This window comes from Crassostrea angulata, chromosome 4 (assembly GCF_025612915.1).
Source record: "Crassostrea angulata isolate pt1a10 chromosome 4, ASM2561291v2, whole genome shotgun sequence".
NCBI lineage: Eukaryota > Metazoa > Mollusca > Bivalvia > Ostreida > Ostreidae > Magallana > Magallana angulata.
Window position 1 is genome coordinate 42,737,575 of NC_069114.1, and position 16,697 is coordinate 42,754,271.

The 16,697-nt window shown below is 31.9% G+C and overlaps 1 protein-coding gene across 1 annotated transcript in view; it reads left to right on the forward strand.

Annotated features, from left to right (window-relative positions):
- LOC128180455 (uncharacterized) overlaps positions 1-16,697 on the forward strand; it is a 137,727-nt gene that overhangs the window by 13,872 nt on the left and 107,158 nt on the right. The window contains exon 4 of the mRNA XM_052848580.1: positions 972-1,082. Coding sequence (XP_052704540.1) covers positions 972-1,082 — 111 coding nt within the window. The remainder of the gene's footprint in view (positions 1-971; positions 1,083-16,697) is intronic.

Consider the following 16,697-nt stretch of genomic DNA (forward strand, 5'->3'; position numbering starts at 1 on the left):
AAGGCAGTTGAGAGTCTTTTCATCTTTAACATGTATCTAGCAGATCTAGAGTTAGAAATAATGAAAATTGAAAAAAAAAATACAAACCTTAAACCGATTATCAAATTAAATCATGCATTTTTGGTTCATTATCTTTATTTTGTTTAATAACCGGAGGAACAGAGAGAGAGAGAGAGAGAGAGAGAGAGAGAGAGAGAGAGAGAGAGAGAGAGAGAGAGAGATTTTTTCACCGATTAATTTATAATAGGAAACAAACATACTTTAATTAGTTTTATGCACATATTAAGATCATCCCTACAATAATTTTGAAACCCCCCAAAAATTATAAAGAATTTTATAACGGCAATCTGTGTCCATCGGAGCGGTGCTGATGATAGTGATCTGTGTTTAATGGAGCGACGATTAAAACCGCCTGGAACACACACCCCCCCCCCTTCCTTGGAAATTATATGATCACTCGGATGACCCCCTCCCATCTCTATAAAAGAGCTTTTGCATTTAATATATGTTTTATTGTTCAGCTTGATCAATATTGACTTAAAGGCCACTTAAAGACAGTGTAAAGGCAGTGTAAAGAGAGCGTAAATGCCACTTAAAGATGCTTAAAGATGGCTTAAAGGTGGCTTAAAGGTGGCTTAAAGAAGTTTGGACATTAAGGACCTATAAGCACTTGCTTAAAGGTGACTTAAAGGCGGCTTAAAGGTTGTATAGCCTTTAAGCTCCTTTAAGTCACCTTTAAGCCACCTTTAAGGACTTGCTTAAAGATGGTTTTTCGCCCTGTGAAACTTAACCTAGTTCTAAATAAAAACATAACTTAAACTTTTACATTTACCAAAAATATCATTAAGCCTCCTTAAATGCAGAAAATCAGCATTTTAATTCCGTTACAATACTTCTTAATTCTACGTGCTCATTGTAATACCATTGTATTTATTTCTTGTTTCAATAATCAATGTATGATTTCATTTCAGGTTATTGTTTGTATCTAAGAAAAGATGACTCGACGATATATTCATACAGCTGCAGTAGTTTCCAATCCGGATGTCATAATTCTTCCTTTCCATCATATGATTTGTTTAAACGTAAGTCTCTGGGAGTAATGTATATAGCATAAAAGCAATAGCATTTGTAGTTTTCTTATCATTCGTTAAGCACCAATATTTGTTTGAGAAATTGATTTTTATTGGATTAGAATTTATGACAAAAGTTTATCGGTACAGCGATCGTCTACGAGTGAAAGTTAATAAAATTTTGAAATTGACATTATTTCCGATCATTAATGAAACTATAGTACACTATCTTATAAAATCATTGTTTAAATGTATATTCAAAATCTATAAAAATCATTTTAATCATTCTTTAAAAAAAATCTTTTTAAGAACAAACTATTTTGAAAATGTCTTTTATTTTTTTATGCATATTCATCGTTTGCTTTTGGAAAACATCAATACTGTGGTTTCATCAATATTCATTGAATACTTATTTTCGTGGATTTCGTTGTTAAGTTTATCAATGAAATTTAATGTTCATGGAAGTGTAATTTCTTCTAACAAATTGTATTGATAGGCAGATTGGCCATAAATTTACGTGTCCTTGAAACTGTAATGTTCACTTTATCCACGAAAATTGATACCCTTCAATATAAATGAAACCACGGTTTTAAACAATTTATGACTGTCAGGTGCAAAAAACAAAAAACAAACAAACAAATAAAACAAAAACAGAAACCAAAAAAAACCAACAAAAAAAAAAAAAAAGACATAAAACAAACGGTTTAACCTCATATGACGTCCTTTAGTTTCAACTGGTAGTTTGCTATCTTTTCTTGGGGAAGAACTCGTCGTTGGGCCATGGAAACTCAAGGTTGTACGTAGTCAGACTTTTTTTACGATTAGTCAATGGGCAAAAAAATATCTCACAGATACATGTTTATCGTACAATGTTACTGTCTCGAAATATAAGCGATTTAATGTGAAGAGAAATAGAGAAATTATTAAGTGCCCCCTTCGATCACATGCTCTTTGCCTTGCCAAATTTATGTTTAAAGTCAATCTAAGTCGGTCAGCAGAGAATTATATCTCCTCCAATGTACTTGATCCTATCTCTATATTTTTTGAGGTCCGAGTTGCTCTACTTTAAATTTGTGTTTCGTTTTCTGGATTTTTGAGATGGGTGATGGTTTGTTATTGTCATTTTTTTCATTTCATCACGGTAGTCAAATCATTTTTGCATGTTCTCCAATGCTAGTATAAAGATTAGAATGTATGTCAATGAATGTATTTCCACTTTCTAAAGCTTTCTTTAAAATTTAGAAGCTATAATTTTAATTAGTCTTAGTGAAGATGAAAAAAATTAAGATCATAACATTACGTTGTTATGACAGTGATAATCATTTTCGCAGAGTGTTTTGATAAATGATAATCATATATTTTCTTGATTTAAAAAGAGTTATGATAGATGTGCAAGTAGTGAATTCGCCGAATGATGCAGTCTTCATTAATACAGTTTATTATTATGTGTTTTTCTGAGGTCAGTGCTATACGTGAAACAATGTTTATATTTAGTGGTTACTAAACCAGGCTTGCCACATTAATAGTTTTTTATGCAACACATTTTTTTTTGCAACTAGAGATCTCCTTTGTAGATCTATGGGCTAGAATGGGTTCTGTGATAATTTTACTGTTTTCGAGCTTTCGTTAGCACCCCATGCACATGGTCCACGTATTGCAGTCCTTTTTTAAAGGACAGAAACTTGTTATTAGCATTTTCTCTCATATATTCAATGAAGTTCTACAATAGAGTTTTCTCAAAGAAATCCATGAAAAATCAATCATTTTTTCTCTTATAGATTCGAGTTGTACATCAATTGGAAATGGATGTTTTCTTGCTGAACCATCTTGCAAAGGGTAAGAATCTTTGGAAAAGTATTAAAGCATACATTTTAAAGACTTTTAGCAAGTTATTGTTTTTTTTATTTTAATATTTTACACATTTAAAAGCTTACTACAAACTCTCTAATAAAGAGTTATGAATACAATTGTTTATCAGCTAATAGTTTTATAATTTAAGAACCATTATATAAGATTTTATAATTTCATTATAACATACATGTAATTAAGGAATCATATTGAATATATCATATTAAAAACGATATTATCAGAAAACGCAAATTTAAAACGTTTCTTACGACCGCAACAAATTTAAACATTCAAGTGTGTTCCCATGCAGGGCTAATTTCCCTTCAAAGAGGTGGTATTACGAAACGAGTAAAAAACGTCGGTTTAAAAATCTTCTTCTAAAAAATCCAATTGTCTCTAATATCCAAATTTTAACATTCGCTTTCTGATATATTTTATATGAAGTTTGGTCACAAACTTTGTATTGTCAGCATTTTACAAGGAAAATATGTATAACAGTTTGTTACTTTTGGAGAATTATCAACATTAGTTTTATCAATGTCTTACCGTTTTAGGAGTTGTTTACATGGTAAGTCTTATTATGTTGTAAGTTACTCTCTTTTGCCCTTAAACGATTTATAATGGTTGACACATTCACCACTGGCTTAAATTACAATATTTTACTTTAGAAAGCTATTTTGAATAAGCTGCTTTGAATAGAATTATGGCCAATGTATATCAGGTTAGGAATATGAACCCTGGGTCTCTATGTACGTGACACCATTTACCCCACGGGTTTTCTTCATACTACACCATCACATCAGTCTAATTTTGAAAAATCCCACGAGTTTAAAAAAAAAGACAATTAGGACTTGCATTTTGTTGCCCGATGGAGCATGAATTAAAATTATTTTGACAACTCTAGGGGAGGGGGAAGGGGTACGCCCCTTGAATCCGCCACTTATTTACCACTTATTCCATAAAACATTTCCCTTTCCGAGGCTTCTTGCATGTAACAGAAGTGATAAATGGTTGATAAGTAAGTAATAGAGAGTGTTATACTTTTTATGCATCCCCCATCCTTTGAAATGTTTATAAACTAACCTACAATCTTACTAAAATCAAAGAAGGGACCCTGCAAGTGTATCCAATCAATAATAATAGCAATATATGTACACTTCTGTACATTAATTTTTGTGATAGGCGTCGGCCGATCACTGTTGTGTCCATATGAGGCATCCGGCAAATGCTTCCATGTGCGCACACATTCCGCTTGCATAAGTAGTTTATTTCGATCCATTTACCTTAAGAGATTAAATACAGTTCGACCTGTTAATTCAAGAATGCACATTTTGTCTCACGCGTAAAAAAATCGATCGAAAGATTCATTTCGTAATGCAGTTGACTTCGATGAACTGACCTCGATTATAAGAAGATGCACTATGAATTGACCTCGATCTACTTATGTTGCATAATATTAGCTAGAAAGACGGCTTGATTTATAAACAAGGTTACGTTATAATGCGACCTCAGTAGCAAGTTATGATGGCATTCAATGTTTTTCAGTCGCATTAAATTATTATAATTTAAATTATACAACTCTTTCTTTGTATACGTGTTACGTGAAGAGCCCTACTCAGTATTCTGAAGAAGAAGAAGTTGATACATTACGTTAAAAATATAAAAATAGACAAGAAGTTTACGAACGTCTTTCCCCAAATTTATTTCAAAATTAAGTTTGTTGACGGTTTATAATGATGAAATTATGGTGTACAGATCTACGATATTCTATATTTTGTAAAAATACAGTGTTGTTTAAATTATTTTACATCAAACTGATCATGTTGATTGCTTCTAGCTATCTATATATCTTTTTTGCCGATCATTCCTTTAAAAGGAATACTTGTTTTTTATTTTAAAAGATGAATATTATGGGTGGTCGCGATCGTATTTGATTATTTATAAACAGAATATTTAAAAAGCCGATCTATTCAATAATATTATTTTGAACGTACCTTTACATGTATATGTAATTCAATTAGTGGAGCGAAACATATCAAAGTTATTTGATTTTGTTGGTGGTTGCAGCTCTCCCTTAAATTTACCTCCATTATATTTTATTGATAAAATGTTAAAAATCTTCCATTTTAATCATATACAAGTAATTTTTATTAGATTATAGGGTATAACCAACACTATTACAATATTTTTTTTTTAATAAGGTTGCACTACTTTTTAAAGTTTTCCGCTCTCAGCGGAAAACCTTACTATTATGCTGAAAAATTTTCAAATTTCTTATTATTTTTTTTTCTTCTAGACGCCAACTTTGATCCTTAATATCTCGCTCGTTTGTTCACCGATTGTTTTGAAATTTTCAGGACTGATAACATGCCGCGTGATGTTGTCGTTGCATATTTAAGTTGAGGAAAATCCCTATCCGGTTTTGTGTATTCCCCTTTTAGTAAAATTTCACGACTTCTTTTGTCCAGGGGGTTTAGCTTTAACGATGGCTGGCAGAGTCTCAAAAATTGGCTGGTTTGGAAGCTAATACATTGAATTTGTGCGAGATATATTTTATTTATTATTTAAATGCAAATAAAAGGGGTGGTATAGATGTTGAAACAAAGGTAAGAAAAAAAATCAAAAAAAATCGCGGATTTTCCGTGTTAGTTTTCTACCTGATAAAAATTTGTTATAACATGTATTTTAAAAGTTCTTGGTCTTGCCCAGACCTTTCAATCGGTATACCGAAAAAGGGGCTGGCCCTTATAATTAGGGAGTTAGAGGCGTCCAAAGTTTCTTGTCAATAACTTAAAAATGAATAAATATTTCTAATGCATTATTGAAGCAAAGTTGTAAAGAAATTTATTTTGAATCCTTCTATAGTATTCAATTAAATGTTTTTGTAATTTATAGTCAGTATTTGCAGAAACAATTGTTGTCAGTTCGGTCCATTTTTGTGGGGGTGCGCACGTTTATGAGGTTATGAAAGGGCTTCTTGTAATGCACTAACTGATACATGTAGCGTGCAAAAATAATTCCACATAAAATTCCCAAATGTTTTCATACATATGTACATTTCCATTTCATATAGATAAACCTCTTTGACCTTATTTTTGTTGTTTGTTTCATAACTGTGCCCCTGTCTATATTTAGATGCATTACGAGACTCAGGTAACCGATCGATAGGAGAGTCGCTAGCTGTATTCAGGCCGTCGCCTAGACGACAGTGCATGTGCTTGTAGAGCTGGACGTACACGATTAACGCCCCACTGTGTTACTGTAACAGGGACATTTTGAATTGTTTCAGTACTGGGAGATGTGTTAATAAAATGGTTCCAATGCATGGTAATTAAACTCAACTTTTCTACAATACGTATACACGGCCGTCATATAAAGCACAATGTGTATTACTGACATGATAATTTAAACGAACGCGGGATTGCTCCCGATAGAACAATTCTTTTAAAGCAAAAAAAAAAATAAAAATAAAAAAAATACTGATTTGCAATGGATATAATATAATTATCATCGTGGAGATGATTTTAAAAAGTGAACTTAATATTCAGCCCTTAAAAGCATCTACAAACGAAAATACCAAACAACCTTCAGCAGCACCTTATAAATTATTTATTCCATACACAATTCTAAAGAGGTAATTAAATGAATTTTATGAATGCTTTATACTTGTATTCGCTATCTTCCATGGAAAAAAGTGGCATGGAAAAAATGTTGTTTAATGTTCATCAAATACGCTGTAGCCTTAGCAATCGAAAATAATTAACAAACTGTACATTGATAGATTGACATATCAACAAACATTCAGACCCGCATTGTGTTTTCTTACAAGTTCTATAAAGCGTAGACTCAATGACTGAATTCTTTCCCGTTTTCCGTCTGGGTTATTTTGAATCACGTGTGTACGTTATGTGTAGCCATATAGATGAACACTTTAAGTGTTTGAATTTTAAAAGAAATTGTGTACATGCAGAGCATTGCAATGCTAGGACAATAACATTCCAACAATGTATATTGTGAGGCCGGTCAGACTGATACTGGTTCTGCTTGTTCTACAAATAGCGAATGTAAGACGAAGTATTTGGGTGTTATATTTTAAACAAATATAAGTATTGCTTTCTTAAAAGCCTGCATTACTCAACAAAGTATTTTATTGGGATCATTCTTAGTTACCTTAGCTGCATACATGTACCGCTCTGTCTGTATCCCGGAAAAATTGACTGCCATCCGAAATTTTTCATACAAGGTCTACAGACTTGCAGCTAACATTACCTTTAAAAATAAATTTTAGAATTTGCAACTGTTACTAAATTCATTAAAAAGACGCGCAGAATCAAGTGGTTATATGGCGTTTGATATGGGATTTATGACGTCTATTTATATTGTTTTCATTAAAATTATTTCATTATTTCAAGCTTGTGGGTGAAATGAAATCAGTTTCACATGTTATATAACATAAAGATGTCCTCTCCCCACTTTTTCTCGAAGCAACTATTTTTATAAAATTTACATTAAAAAAATTGAATTATCATGGAGTTGCCCCCCCCCCCCATTTTGGTAGCATGTAAAAAAATGGTATGAAATTATGAGTGAAATTTTTTAAAATTTTGGAAAGTTCAATTTTTTTAAGGCGTCGAGCTAATGCTCGGCAGCCTTCTAGCGATCGTCTGGATTGGCAATCGTCCAAAATTCACGCGCTGCACCGCCTTTTAAATGCGCATTATTAAGAAATAAGTTCCTAAAAGTATTAAACGTATTACAAGATTTTTTTTCCATTTATTCAACTAAATTGTGTACAAAAAACCCAACTTAGCCTCCCTGGTGATTGACAACTCATTGCATAAGAATAAATTTGCTTAATCAAGAAATGGCGGATGAATACAATCAGGCCTAAGTGTAAAGATTCACTAGATATTATTTTAGTTTATCGCTTACATTTTAATTGGAGACCGTGCCCGATAGAAATAACATTTTAGATGTAAATTTATTTGTTATCGGGCACGGTCTCCAAAATAAATGTAAGCGATAAACGTATCTAGTAGTTTCGTTGCAAAATATAAACTCGATAATGCAGTTAGTTTGGTCGAGCATTTTAGGTAGCACGTGTTGTGGATTTGTTTGTAAACAACCATACCATAGGAAATCTTGTTTCATACGGTAATTGAAATAAATAAATGTATGTTTTATTATTATAATTAGGGACACACTGTTAATGTATTCAAATTATGAACCTGTGAAAGTTGTTCAAAGACTGTTTGAAGCAGAAAGAAACAAATTATTTTTGAACTTTGGAATTTCTTCGATTTTTGCAATTATGATGAGTTGTTGTATGAAAAAAGCAACACTACCTATTTTATAAGAAAATATACTGATTTTTGTTTTTAAAGCAGCAGAAAACATAATTCATATACTTTCTATTCTAAGTCTAATATCATTTGATATGACTATTATAGTACAGAAATTCAAATTATTGGTATCATTCTACATAAAAGAAAAAAATGTCAGCTCGACGCCTTTGTGGCCGTTCCGGCCTTTGATTTATATTGTTTTGCTTGTCAAGATTTGTTGGATGAGTTTGCCCCCCCCCCACTTTCAAAAACGATGCTACGTGCTTGGAAATTACTCATTTCTTTATTCCCCTCTTTAATAATCAAAACAAACTAACAAACATAACCGATCCAGATAAATATAATTACATGTATCAAAAAAAAAACTTAAAAAACAAACTACACATTCATCCTTCACCCACAATATTGCCTTTTCGATATTTGTCATCGTTGTAGACCCGTGTAACAATCTGTTAAGTAGGTGCTTGCACGAAAAAGAACCCCCTTGCTGATCTACATTTTCATTAACGCATACAAAGAAAAAATATATATTTTGATTTATTTTTGAATTTCTTTTGATGTAAAAAGAAAAGAGAAGAAATTGGTTCTCAGTCTCTCTTTATGCCTGTTTGTTAGCGCTTAATCCAAGTTCATTTTGAATATCCTTTTGTAATTTAAAAAATGCGATGTAAATTTTTTTCATGCAATATTTTGGATAAAGCAATGAAGAGTTGTTTCTTTAAATTTTATTAGACCATAAAATTGTAAAATGCTAACATTGAAAATTGTGCCCGATTTCTTTCTTTTTTTTAAGGTAAAACTTTATTGATTTAAAAAAATATGGAGGGTAATCGTGTTCAGAAATCCAGACATGTAAACTTGTAAATCCGACTATGCAATCGTGTTGATGTGTGAGCCTGAGCATGAATATGTGTAATTCTGATCGTGTAACCTATAAAACTCGGGCATAAACACGTGTAAGATTTGACTCAGTTCCTTCGCATGATGCACATTTTGCAACTTTATTGTTTACATTAGTTAATTAAACCTTCAACTTTGCACACTTTCAATCCGTAGTTTCTGCGTTTGTAACTTCAGGCTCGACAATAGCTCCATAGCTTACTCATACAATCGCCGTTTACTCAGTCGAAGTACAAATATGAGTATGAAATGTTTTATAATCTCGATTAATGAGAACGAGTACGATTTGGAGCACGAAGTACGATTTGGAGTTTGAGATTTCACTTAAAGTTTTATAACATCCGAGCCAGATGCTAGCCTCTTCTGTCAGCTAGCAACTTTATAGCATCCGTGCCTGCTCCTGTTTTGTATTTTTCCATTTCATTTTGAACACCAATATTTTCGTAGTATTTAAAACAAATTGCGACAAAGTGAGAAAACATCTAAATAAAATCTAAAAAAAAAAAGAACAACTCATATACCAATATTAGTGTATTTTTAAACCTTCTCTAAAAAGAACCGGACAATATATTGCAAAGAAACGTAGCAGGCACGCTATGTCGGTGTTTGTGACAAAAGATTTTAAAATGATTAAAAAAAATAAATAAAAAAAACAAATCAAAAATATAAACAAATCGTCCCATTCTTATCTGTTAGATTCCAAGAACTGTAATAAAGTGTTCTACAAATGACTTCTTTATACCAACCAATAAACTACTTTAGTTGTCATTAAAACATGTTACAGTATACATACAGTGCAATATGTATGTGTTTGTTTTTCTATTTTCTTTTTAACAGTTTAGACACAACAACCCGTCTTCCAGAATCAACGAAACCAACACACGTTGAGAATGTCAATTGGAATTACACTACAACAGCGTCCACTGATGAAAAAACAAACCAAACCCTAACATATAATGACTATTTCATCTATGATGAAATATTCATGATGCCAATTCTTGCTGGAGTACTTATTCCAATCATTGTATTCTGCATGCTGTGTATCATTTACAGGAAAGGTAAGACAATGGGGTTTGGTTTCTTTTTGTTTTATCTGTACCATATATTGTAACACAATTTTGCCAAATATAAGATTATTGGTATTACAATTAATTTGAAATCAATGAATTTCAAAACGTTAAGTACAGGGAAATATATACATCTGAAGAGCGCGCATTTAAGTTATAGTGGGTAAAAAAAATCTGTGTAAAAATTATCTGTTATTTAAACTGAACCAACACAACAAAATGAGGATGAAGCAAAACAAACCATGGGTAGAGTAGAGCTAACATCTGACTAAAAAGCGGTCAATACATTTTCATAATTCCAGATTTCTAAAGTTTATCGACTCTAAGGGAGCCCGAGAGGGCAAACATGCACATGTGGCGAGCTCGGCAGATAAGATTCAGGAATGGTGTAATCGTAATCAGCTGTAATCCATTACAGACTAATGAGTTATCAATAATCATCCATTTTTCTGATTACAAGTAATCCTGATTAAACCAATTATTCTTTGAAAGAGGCCTGTAATCATGATGACTATTTGAGAACTAGTATGATTTCATTAGTAAAGTTAAAAGGCTTTAAATCATAGTTCATTAGAGTTTATATAGTTTCAGTGAGAAATTGGTATGAAATATCTTTTTGCAGCTAAGATGATAAAAGTGTGCTTTTAGTCAGCTTAGGTAACGTTATAACAACAGTGATATAATTATCAAAGCATGGCTGGTCAACCATTGTGATAATTATAGTAAAATCATATACTAAAACCAATTTGTCGTCTACGTTCAACACTTTTCAACACAGTCAATCATATGTAAACGGTTGTCTGTTTAATCTTTGTAATTCAAAATTGTGTTATACCAAGACCCTCTCTTTGCTCTGTACTAAAATTATTGCAGTAGCGAAGGAGAAACTTCAGGAGTACTATACACCAATATACACCAGAAACGGTGTTATCAGACTTGGATACTAAAAAACTCTGAAGAATTATTAGAAACTTTGAGGTCACAAAATCTGACCAAAATCAATAACATCAAAACGTACAATTTCTAAACGCTTTATACAACCAATCCCCGTGCAAAGTTAAAATCTAGGCTTTTTGATCGTCGATAGTTGTTTCTTAAATTACAATAGAACTCGTTGATTATAACCTTGTCATCGGAAATCTTTAAAACTATTTCGTTAAAAACCATTCTAATTGCACACACAATTACTCTTAAGTAGACATTAATAACATGCTTGAATTTATGATAGAAAACATCTGTGTAGTTTTTGGAGACCAGGCCCCCAAAAAAGGAATTGTGCACTTCCATTGGCTGACTTATTGATTATATTCATATGAATTTATTGAAAACCTTGTGAAAAAAAAGAATAAAACACTTGCTGTGGCCTTGAACTCGAAATTTAGATAAATTGATGATGTTTTATCCATTAAAAACAGTTACTTTCACTCTTATGTTAACTCAATATATCCCATTGAGCTCGCAGTGAACGATAACATAGATCATGAGACATCTGTTTCAAATTTGGATATTTTAATAGAAAAAAAAACGTTAACGGTAAACTGTATGGAAAACTAGATGATTTTAATTTTTCCATCATTAAACTCATATACCTATGTAGCAATATACCATCATCTCCTGCTTTTGGGGGTTAAGACTCTCAGCTTATTGTTATGAAAAAGCCTGCTCTACATGCAAACAACTTCTAAAACGAGGCGAACTGCTAACAAACAGATTGTTGGAACAAGACTATCAAGAACCTCGATTAAAATCATCTTAATGCAATCGCTATCGTCTGTACAATAACCTTGTCAGCAATTACAACGTTTCATAAAGTAACATGCTGACTGACGATTGTCATACTTAGTAGAACATTATCTATTCACCGGACTGGCTACGGTTTCTTCCATTTTTTCATGATTTTGACAATGATCACATGGCGGGTGCGTCCGGTCTGTAGGCGATGTCTACTTCTCCTAGGCACCTGATCCCATCTTTATCTTTTTAGAGGTCCGTGTTGCTCTGCTTTGAATTTGTGTATCGCTATATGGATTTGTGAGATGGTTGACATTTTGCTATGGTCATTTTTCATTTGATGGACGCATTAATGTCCTTCTTTTTTAAAACAAACACAGACATATTCTAAAACGCAACTCAAAAAGATGATTAGAAAACAAATCAACATTTCAAATGGCTATAGATGCACACAAACAAAAAGTACTTGATTGGTCATGATGATAAAATGTAATGGAAAAGCTTCATATCAATATTGATACTCATGACAAAAACATATTGTTTCTTTCATAAAAATTAATAATCTAAACTAATTTTAAAAAAAACCCATCAAATATTGGTAATTTAATCTCAGGTAATCACAAATAATCATGATTATGATTACAAAAAGGAAAAGTAATCCAGTGTAATCGATTACTTCTAGAATAGCATATAATCAACTTGTAGTCGATTACTGTCAAAATCTAAAGTAATTGCAATTTAATTGATTACTTTTGAAAGTAATTGGTCCCATTCCTGGTCAGGTGTTATTCAAACTGAACTATTTCAAAAGTATGTATAAAAATAGATATATCTGACAAATTAAACATAATAATATAATATACTAATACCAAACGTTTTAATATAATAATTTTAAATTTTGGCTTTTAAAGGCCTTGCTGAAAGCAACAACTCATACATTTATTATTTTCTAAAGCTGAAATGGAGAAACAGTATACAGTATATGATAAACATATAATTAGCCTTTCATTAATTACAAAATAGAAAAAAAAACCAAATTTGGCACAAAGCATCCTTACGGGAGGGCGAATGTAAATTGCAGAAATAAAAGTACGATCTGTATTCAAAGCGGAGAAAACATTGAAACTGTAGAAAAAGGGGATGCATTTTTAAAAATCTTCTTCTCATAAAACTACAGAGTCCATTTCAACGTAGTTTAGCATAAATTTTCCTTATGGGAAGGAAAATACAAATTGCAAAAATTAAGGGAAAATTCTGTTTTAAATCTGAGTTATTACGAAAATAATGATAAAGTTTAATAGCTTCGGGTTCGGCATCCGGTAAAATTGGTAGGCAAGACTTGGCCTGGGCAAAAAAAAAAAAAAAAGATTGGCAGTTATTAATCTGCCAATCTCATTAAAATTTCAGGATATTTGATGGACCAGTATATTTGTATTCGCTGTAAATATTGCTGCAAAATAATGCGTATTTGGAATTGACGATTGCCGATCTGCCCCGGCTTTTATTTTGCCACGGCCCGGGTTTGCATACCCATTTTACCAAGACTCGTATTCCATACTCTGTGTTTAAAGCAGCCATGACATTATTCGAAAAAGGGTCGATCTGACTATGATGAATTTGCTTGGTGTCCAACAGTTTGCGTATGAAGGGACATTTTTGAAACATGCAAAATATATTTGTGCCGATTTTGTGAAGTAAATTGAGGCTAAATATTTCAATGCGTTGACAGTTTTCACACATGACGTTGGTGTTAGCTCGTTCTGATTTTCGTTTCGTTTTCATTATTTATGCTTTGTAACCTGGGAACTATCGTGGGTATTTCGTGATTTTTACGTATCAAATCAAACAGAGACTTCGGTAAATCAAACAGTTAACTATTTACATGCGCAAATTAAGCAAAATCTGAAAATCAAAAAACTACTGAAATACAATTCATTCTATCGGTAATTCGGAATTATCTCTTGCGTAATGGTAGATTAATGCAATAGTTTTTGTTGAGATGCTCGGCATTTTCTCAAATTTATCCAGTTTAAATAGAGTTTGATATCGCTGACGGAAATATGTAGGTATATACATGTACATGTATATAAATGATTCATTTCGAAAAAATAAATTGTGTTCTTAATTTGTTATAGTGCATGTTTCTTGTGTTTAATTGTTTACAATTTCTATTTACTAACCATATTTGAGTGTTAAGCTTCGAATTATGAGGGTGCAAAACACAGTTTTACATGTAACGTTATAAGGACGTTTCAGATGAGGGGCAAGTAAAACCACCCCCTATAAAAATAAACTGTTAAAACATGTTACATATATATCTATATATAGATAGAGAGAGAGAAAGAGAGAGAGAGATTTCACCGATTAATTTATAATAGGAAACAAACATACTTTAATTGGTTTCATGCACATATTAAGATACAGAGACTGCGCTCACCCCTACAATAATTTTGAAACCCTCAAAAAATTATACAGAATTTTATAACGGCAATCTGTGTCCATCGGAGCGGTGTTGATGATAGCGATCTGTGTTTAATGGAGCGACAATTAAAACCGCTGGAACACCACACCCTTCCTTGGAAATTATATTATCATTCGGATGGTCCCCCTCCCATCACTATAAAAGAGCTTTTTTATTTAACATATGTTTTATTGTTCAGCTTAATCAAACTTGACTTAAAGGGAACTTAAAGATGGTTTAAAGACAACTTAAAGGGAGCGTAAATGCCACTTAAAGATACTTAAAGGTGGCTTAAAAATGGCTTAAAGGTGACATAAAGAAGTTTGGACATTAAGGACCAATAAGCTCAGCTTAAAGGTGACTTAAAGGTGGCTTAAAGATGGTATATCCTTTAAGCCACCTTTACGCCACCTGTAAGCCACCTTTGAGGACTTGCTTAAAGATTGTTTCTTGCCCTGTGTCTTTCAAAATTTTTCAAACCTAGCAGAGGATGTCGCCAAGGCGAACCGATCTCCCCCTATTTATTCCTACTGTGTGCAGAAATTTTGGCTTATAAGATAAAAAGTAATAAGAATATACAAGGAATAGTAATAGATGATACTGAATATCTGATATCTCAATATGCTGAGGACACTGTACTAATTTTTAATGGCTCGGAAAATCCCTCAGAAAAACTATTGATGAATTGAATAATTTTAATACAATATCTTGACTCAAGATTAATTTATCAAAAACACAATTAGTCTGGATAGGCAGCAAAAAATATTCTACTGAAAAAATTATGTCATGAAATGAATTTTCATTGGACAACACAATTAAGATTACTAGGCATCCAATTTGACGTAGATCTAGCAAATATTCCAAAACTCAATTATGATAAAAAGTTAGTTAAAATTAAAGAAATCATCAATCAGTGGAACAAAAACATACAACTCCTATTGGTAGGATTACTTTGATCAAATCTCTTATTATATCACAAATGAATCATTTGTTTATTTCACTTCCAACACCATCAAGTAAATTTATTAAAGACTTAAATGAAATATTGTTTAATTTTCTTTGGAAATCTAAGGTGGACAAAAAAAAGAAGAAAAAAAAATTACACAAGAATACTCAAATGGTGGTCTCAGATTGATTGAAATAAATAATTACATCCAAAGTCGAAAGTCATCCTGGATCAGAAAATTGATAAATAGCCAAAATTCAAAATGGAATATATTATTAAATAAATCAATTAATATGGACATAGTGCTGAAGACTGGGTCAGACTTCATATCCTGTATATTAACTAATTTAGTTAGGAACTCCTTTTTGAAGGATACATTTATTGCTTTTAAAAATATACAAGATAGAATGAAATAACTTACATGGCATGCATTTATTACACAACCCATGTGGTACAAAAAGAACATTACAATGGGGGGAAAATTAATGTTCTTAATTGATTGGTTTAATAAGAATATTGTTTATATCAATGATTTGCTGGATGAAAAGGGGTCCTTTTTAAGTTTACAAGACCTTCAGAGTAAGTTTGAAGTCAAGTCAAACTTCCTTACTTATCTTTGTTTACAGAAATTTATTTTAACTAGTTTACATTATCATGGAATCTCAAAAGAAGATGATAACCCAAGGCCTTTTGTACCTTTCCACATTAAATTATTTTGCTCACCTCGAAAAGGATCTAAGATCATGTTTAATATTCTGAACATGGAAAATGTTAAATCTTTCAATAAATCAAAATGGGGATTATTTTTTATGTTGTCAGATTTACAGTGGAAAACCATATACCAGTTACCTTTTGTCAACACTAAAAGTACCAAATTACAATGGCTGCAATTTAGAATTTTTTGAATTCTGTCAATCAAAGAGAATTACAGTCCAAAGAGATCCTTTAATTTTTATATTTGGGCTACACCCTGACCCTATTTTTACAGACATTTATTCTATCTTCTTGGTTATAAAATCCTATATCTATAGGAAAAGATGTCTTAATGAAGCACTAACAATTCAGGAATTACTTATAGATATTAAAACACATATATCAACTCTACGATATATAGCTACCCGAAATTGCAGATTAGATGATTTCTATAAGAGATGGGAAACTTGGCTATTTCTTCTCAATGGACTTGACTGAATATTTATAGCAGACTCTGACTGTATACAGATGATATATTAAACTATAAATCAATTTCTAACTCATGTTCAACAACCAGTTCTCTCTCTCTCTCTCTCTCTCTCTCTCTCTCTCTCTCTCTTCCAAGGAAAAATTTTG